This window comes from Leuciscus leuciscus (genome assembly GCF_965113295.1).
Source record: "Leuciscus leuciscus genome assembly, chromosome: 9".
NCBI classification, from domain to species: Eukaryota; Metazoa; Chordata; class Actinopteri; order Cypriniformes; family Leuciscidae; genus Leuciscus; species Leuciscus leuciscus.
In genome coordinates this window covers 23,463,713-23,471,086 of record NC_138733.1, presented here as the reverse complement: position 1 = coordinate 23,471,086, position 7,374 = coordinate 23,463,713, and the positions used below count along the sequence as shown (strand labels likewise).

At 37.2% G+C, this 7,374-nt stretch overlaps 1 protein-coding gene across 1 annotated transcript; it reads left to right on the top strand.

Moving 5' to 3' along the window:
• Nucleotides 1-2,581: 2,581 nt before the first annotated feature.
• On the top strand, nt 2,582-6,940 carry LOC309506640 (cytochrome P450 2M1-like). The gene is made up of 9 exons (XM_082180539.1): nt 2,582-2,788; nt 4,020-4,182; nt 4,272-4,421; nt 4,632-4,792; nt 5,487-5,663; nt 5,797-5,938; nt 6,007-6,194; nt 6,288-6,429; nt 6,668-6,940. Exons 1-9 carry the CDS (start codon nt 2,597-2,599, stop codon nt 6,850-6,852), a joined length of 1,500 nt encoding a protein of 499 aa, XP_082036665.1. The 5' UTR covers nt 2,582-2,596; the 3' UTR covers nt 6,853-6,940.
• The last annotated feature ends 434 nt before the right edge of the window (nt 6,941-7,374 follow it).

Here is a 7,374-nt window from a genome sequence, read left to right as displayed (position 1 = left end):
TATTATTGCACAAGTGTTTTGTTTTTTGTTTTTTTGGCAAATACAAAATTGATATTTAGAATACATGTTCAAGTCCTCAAGGAGTCTTGACGTTACCCACTTTCTGCTGTGTACATTCTGATGAATTGAAGCCTCCAATACCTGATTTTTTTACACAGAAGCTTATCATGTCTGTGGAATGTTTTGAGGACATGAGCAACTATTTTTTACAGGTCAAACAATATTATTGGCACTTTTACAAATAATGCAGTTTAACATCTGAGTTGGCACAGTCTTTTATTTTATTGTTTTCTACACCTGGGGGCTTTTAACACAGAACATGTTTTTGTGTTTAAAGGTACCCTGTGACTTTGTTCAAAATTAACGAAATTTTAATTATTAGTCAATACATCAATACTTCATCTACAGTGTTTTTGTCACACCCTAATTCACTATGGTAAGCCTATTAGGCTATACTTGTTTATATTTTAGACCCAGCAGGATGATTTTTGCAGGAAATTTTGTATGTATGTCACTTGCCCATGCATGTCTCATCATATCCGTAAATAGAGCAAAGTTGCTCTATTTAAGAGCATTTAAGAGATTTAAGCCTTCATAAAGTTTTGGAAACAATATGTTTGATAATGTTACCACTAAATTACCCTCTAATTCTTTTAGACATACAGTCAAGGCCGCATTAATGCACGGGCTTACCTGGGCTGAAGCCCAGGGGCCTCCCAAGTTCAGGTTCATGATGAGCTGAAAAGGTCATATTTTTTTTTTACTTGTCAGATTTTGTCGCTGTATGTCGCTAGTCGCTTGTGGGCGTTGGTAGTGCTGTCGCTCTAATGTTATTGTTATGGTGCGTTCACACCAAACGCGAATAGAGCGTCTGGCGCGAGTGATTTCATGTCAATGCAAACACGCGTTTACGCGCGTCTAGATGTCCCGCGGCGCGAATGAGGCGTGGACTGCTCGTCTGGCCACATCTATACAAAACACCATCACAAGTGATATTATACAAATATATAATTTGAATTTGACTAGGAATTAGGCTCAAAAGAAACAGTATGCTGTTGGGAGAGTGTTTTTATATTACCACGCAGTGTTCAGGGATGGTGCCTTCACGTGCTATGGAAAAGATGATATTTTCCACTTGTGAACTGGTATTTACCAGTGTGTTGTGTTCAAGTGCTTTTGTTGTCGTAATGTAGGTAAAAAAAAATGGACTCACAGATCCAGACCTGTTATTTGGCTAAAATTTTTTAGATAGCTTAAGTCAGTAAATCATGGTGTCGCTGGCGTACACTACAGACAAAATACATTCACGTGAGTAAATTGCCTGACCGCTCATTACTAGGAGGCTCCTATTGACTGCTAGCTAGCATCTGCTCTGGGTAGGTAACAACAAACCAAACTGACACTGAGTGTTAACGCATTATATTACAATTTTTAATGACACAATATTGTATAGGCTACAAAAACTATCCGCTAACAGTAGCAAAAAAACGTTTAGTTGTGTGCAATGCTTATTCATGACTCTTGCGTTGCTCTCCGCCATTTTGAAAAGGTCAAAGGTTATCTCATCTCGGCAACTCGTGCATCAAAATATTCTACGAGTTGCCCAGTGGAAAATACCACATGAGGGGGTGTTCATGTGCATTTTCCACGTCGGCTTTTGGTATTTACCATAATTACCATAGCACGTGAAGGCACCAAGTATCATTTACTAGATTAACGATCGATCAATCTACAAATTAAACTCACTCATACTGTCATAAATTACTAAAACGTCATCCGAATTTGACAAATAATAAATTGTCTTGTCCCTAATAGTCAACATAATGCAGGGGAAACTGTAAAATGAACTGCAGCAGTGCTAAACTTGCATCATAAATGTATGAATTAAACTCACTGAGACTGTCGACAGTTTCTTTTCCATGCATTATTTTATTATATCCATGTTTGTGGTTAGTTACAGTAAATCATATAAAACAGTGAAATCTCCCTCGAACTCCTCTGTCTTGCCTGCACTGCACTCGAGACGGTGACGGGAGCTGAGCTCCACTGAAAGGCTTCTTTCCTATTGGTTGTCGCTCGTGAAAATCGCTTCTCATTTGCATAAAGTTGAAATTTAGTTGCTGTGTGTGGTTGTTAAATAAAGAGTCTTGTGTTTATGTGCTCAGTGATATGTTAATAACAATATTAAAATTAAAAACAATATTAAAAAACTCACTGTTGTAGGTCTCGAAAGAAACTAATGCATTTTGTGATGTAGATTACCTAGATAGGCTTTTACACTTTTTGAGACTCTATAAATCAAGGGGATGGGGGGCCTACAAAACCTCTCAGCCCCGGGGCCTAACATTAGGTTAAGGCGGCTCTGCATACAGTTCACAGTTGGTTTCTGTCATGGCACTGAATGAAAATGGATTATAAACCGAGTGGAATGCAGAAAGGTTGAGCGGGTTACACAAGAGCCTTACAAAACCTCCATGTTATACATCAAATGCCTCGCTCCGCCCACCCCATTAACAAATTCAACCAAGAAACAAATGTCAGTTTTGGTTACTCTCTGCGAGTCGGCTCAAAAGAACAGTGAAGTGAAATTTGAAGGATGGATATATTGTTGGCATTGAAGACAAATGCAGTGTCTGTTGTCATGACTGTCTTGGTTATGTTACTGCTGTGGAAGATTAGAGGAAAGCAGAGCAGTTTTGGGCGGCTGCCTCCAGGACCCCCTCCGAATCCACTGCTGGGAAATTTATTTCAATTTAATTTCAAGGAAGCCTACAAATATTACCTAGAGGTTAGTAGGCCTATTCATTAAAATAATTCAGTCATATAATTGGCTGCTTTTATGATTGTGTTCAAGGCAAGATGCGCAGGTAGCCTGTAGTGTTACTAACACCTGTGCAGGTAAACTAGTGAACCATTAAGTGCACAGAATACAAAAACGTAATGAAAGTATTGGCTAATATAAATAAAAACAAATATATTCACCTGAAATCGTTGATACACTCTTCAAAATAAAAGGTTTAAAAAAATAATAATAATAGGGGCTTTCGCAGCGATTCCAAAAAATAACCATTTTGTGTTCTTCAATGAACCTCAGCAAAGGCGGGCTGAAATCGAGGCAGATGCCGCTGTTGGTGACACTGTTTGTGTCCTCGACACGGACTTTCCGCGGTCGCTGCCTCTGTGTAGTCTACTATTATAAAACTGTTTAAAACGACATGGTCTTTTAAAAAAAGAATTATTCTCAGTCTCCTTTTTCACACATTGACACTGTCTTATGGGAAGAGTTATGAACATGGAGCCAATCTATGTTCACAAAACCTCTCTTCAGCTTTACTTTCGTACGTTAGCATTTATACATGTTTCAGGGGTGGTGTAGCAACCGTCCAATGATGAGAATATACATTATATCACATAGAATATGAGACAAAGAGAAAAATAAGTTAATCTATTGCAACTTTCTCCTATATTTGCCTGGTACCCATATCTGGGCTGCTTTCCAAGAAAACCACATACATACAGAGTATTCAAACAGAGGGAACAAGTACAGCCTTTCCCCTCTCCCCCTTGCAGCCTAGCCCTATAGGGTTCAGAAAAGAGGTTTATCTTACATATCTAGCTATACATCTAAATAAACAAATTACAATGTAGTTTTTTACAGGCTTTGTGAGATGCATCTGCTCCACCGTTACTAGGTGAGCGCCACTATTCTGGGATTTCTAAACCCCTAGAGTAGTTTAAGAGGGCTGAAAGTAGCTCCCTGTATTTCTGTTGCTCAAAAATTATTTTCACACACTGAATTGCTGTTTGTAGCACTTCAGTGCTATCTGTATCCAAACTTACACTACAAACAACATCTTCATCAAAGAACAATGCACTAATTTACATTGTTTTTGACCCCATTAATGCAGAATTATGTAAACATTTGAGGTTGTTAGAGCTAATTGAGAAAGTGTCATTTGAATACACATACAGTAACATTGAATGTCCCATATCAAACCATATATTTTTTCTTTCCGTAGCTCAGTAAGAAGTATGGCTCTGTTGTCACCATCTGGTTTGCAAACACTCCTGTAGTGATCATTTCTGGATATGAAGCCCTAAAGGAAACTATGATTGGTCTTGGTGAAGAATTCAGTGGCAGGGCCAACTATGCCCTGATCATGAAGTCCACTCTTGGATATGGTGAGGTCGCTTGATACCTAATGTTTTACATGGTTTATTTGATCTCTTTATATATATATATATACCAGAAACATTTTCTCTATGCGCAGGTGTTCTGTCCACCAGTGGACACAGATGGAAGGAGATGCGCAAATTCTCTCTTATGACACTGAAGAACTTTGGAATGGGCCGGAGGAGCATCGAGGAACGAGTCAGGGAGGAGGCTGAATATCTTGTGGAAATGATAAAAAAATGTGAAGGTTAAATCAATTTTATACAATCTTATATTCAGATTATCAGATGAAACAAACTGCAGACATAAACTACAAAAACATTTGACAAAGGGTGCGTCAATAAAACAAAAAAGAACTGTAATGTGTCACATCTCATGTTACAGAGCATGGTGTGATTTTTTACAAAACTCTAAATTGAAGAAACCTGATCTCTTTGCTCTACTTTTCTTCTTAAAGGCTCTGCAATCAGCCCTGCAGACATGCTGTCTAATGCCGTGGCCAATGTGATCTGCAGCATTGTCTTTGGTCATAGGTTTCAACTTGAGGATCCAGAGTTTAAGTTTCTCCTTCAGACTGTAAATGCTTACTTCAGTATCCTCAGTAGCCCTCTTGGACAGGTTTGCACTCTAAAGATTTATATATATATATATATATATATATATATATATATATATTATCGTTCAGAAGTCTTTTATGCTCACAAAGGCTGCATTTGTTTTATCAAAAATACTGTACAGTGTAAACAGTAATATTGTGAATTATCATTAAAATTCTAAATAGATCTTTTAATATATTTTTTGTTCCATTTGAATATATTTTCAAATATAATTTATTCCTGTGATGCAAAACTGAATTTTCAGCATCATTACTCCAGTCTTCAGTGTCACATGATCTTTCAGAAATCATTCTGATTAGCTGATTTGCTCTTCAAGAAGCATTTATTATTATTTTCACTGTTGCTTAATGCTTAATGTTTTTTGTGGACACCGTGATACATTTGTTTTTCAGGATTCTTTAATGAATATGAAGTTTGAAAGAACAGCATTTATTTGAAATGGAAATCTTTTGAAACTTTATAAACATCTTTACTTTCACTTTTGATCAATTTAATGCATTCTTGCTGAATACAAGTATACATTTATTTCAAAAAAGAGAAAAATCTTACTGACCCAAAACAGGTGAAGGGTAATGCACATAAAAATTACACTATAAAATAGTATGCACACACACACAAAAAGAAGAAGATTTTTTGCATAAATTATTTATTTGTATTTTGAGACTCAACTTGATGTTTTTTTATTTTCTTCTCAGCTCTATAATGTATTCCCTAAGTTAGTCAGTCTCTTCCCCGGTAAACACCATCAACTGTTTAAAGACCTAGAAGAGGTCAGAGAGTACTTCAAGCGTGAGGCACAAGCTCGGATGAATAATGTGGATCCCTCTTGCCCACAGGACTTCATTGAGGCCTTTGTGTTAAAAATGAAAGAGGTAAATCATTGAAAGAAATGGTAATTTAAACATATTTATATGAATACATCTACTTGCACCATCTGGTGGTGAGACCATGACATGATGTCAATTAAACACAATGTTAACATTTCTTACCTGTTCTCTTTTACAGGAGAAAGACAAGCCTGACACAGAATATAATTTTGACAACTTGCTTTCTTTAGTATGGAACATGTTCAGCGCCGGCACAGAAACCACTTCATCCACCATCAGACACTCTTTACTTCTAATGATGAAGCACCCAGATGTTCAAGGTGAGGTCAAACTAATGCTTCTCTCTCCAAGCACTAAGTGTGATTTTACTTTCAATTGTTCTGTACAGAGCGTGTTCAGAGAGAAATCGATGAGGTTGTAGGACAGGACCGTTGGCCCTCCATTGAAGACAGACAGAGGCTGCCATATACAGATGCTGTAATTCACGAGGTCCAGCGCAGCATGGATCTCGCCCCCATCGCTGTCCCACACAAGACCATGTGCGACACTGAATACAATGGCTATGTCATTCCTAAGGTATTATTCGTCTCTCGTATACATCATCTTGATTCATTAAGTGTTTATTATTATTTACATCTTTCAATTTATTTGTAAAATACTTTCTTGAAGGGAACAATGGTTTTTCCACTACTATCCTCCGTGCTTATAGACCCCAAACTGTGGAAGAACCCAAATTGTTTCGATCCAGAAAACTTCCTGGATGGAGATGGCCGATTCAAGAAGAATGATGCATTTGTTGTATTCGGCATGGGTGAGCTCAGATCTTCATTGTGCATATTAGACCATAAAAATGTTGCTCTTAGATGAAAACTGAAGTCAACACATGCTAAATAATGATGTTTATCAGTGTTTTAGTCATTTTGGGACAAAAAATAACCATGTTAAATAATTGATTCCTCAGTAGTTGCCTTTAAAGAACAAATCACAGACAAAAATGGATGATATAGAGAAAAGATTTTTAAACCAACTTCTGTGTGCTCTCTTGACAGGCAAGCGTGTGTGTCTCGGTGAGGCTCTGGCTCGCACAGAACTCTTCCTCTTCTTCACTTCCCTCCTTCAGCACTTCACCTTCAAAGCCATGGTGCCACCAGAGGAGCTCGACACAACGCCTACAAATTGCAGTTTTGGCCGCATACCCCGCACATACGAGTGCTATGCCATTCCTAGGATCTAGAGGAACAGTCCACAAAATAACAAAGAGGCATTCAGCATACTCTCATTTTATTTTGATGCTTTAATGGAAATAAATATGTCCAAAATGATATTATTGCACAAGTGTTTTTTTTATTTATTTTTTGGCAAATACAAAATTGATATTTTGAATACATTGAAATTGAAAACATATTCATGTCCTCAAGGAGTCTCGACGTTACCCACTTTCTGCTGTGTACATTCTGATGAATTAAAGCCTCCAATACCTGATTTTTTTACACAGAAGCTTATATGTCTGTGGAATGTTTTGAGGACATGAGCAACTATTCAAACAATATTATTGGCACTTTTACAAATAATGCAGTTTAACATCCGAGTTGGCACAGTCCTTTATTTTTCTACACATGAGGCTTTTTACACAGAACATGTTTTTGTGTTCATAGGTAGGCTACACTGTGACTTTGTTCAAAATTAACGAAATTTTAATTATGAGTCAATACATCATCAATCCTTCATCTACATTGTTTTTGTCTCACACTAATTC

What these genes read in the sequence shown, in the direction of transcription:
- LOC309506640 (XM_082180539.1), top strand. Translation starts at nt 2,597, where the DNA reads ATGGATATATTGTTGGCATTGAAGACAAATGCAGTGTCTGTTGTCATG. An exon ending in CCTACAAATATTACCTAGAG is followed by an intron (nt 2,789 to 4,019) that starts GTTAGTAGGCCT and finishes TTCTTTCCGTAG; the next exon opens with CTCAGTAAGAAGTATGGCTC. An exon ending in GAAGCACCCAGATGTTCAAG is followed by an intron (nt 5,939 to 6,006) that starts GTGAGGTCAAAC and finishes TGTTCTGTACAG; the next exon opens with AGCGTGTTCAGAGAGAAATC.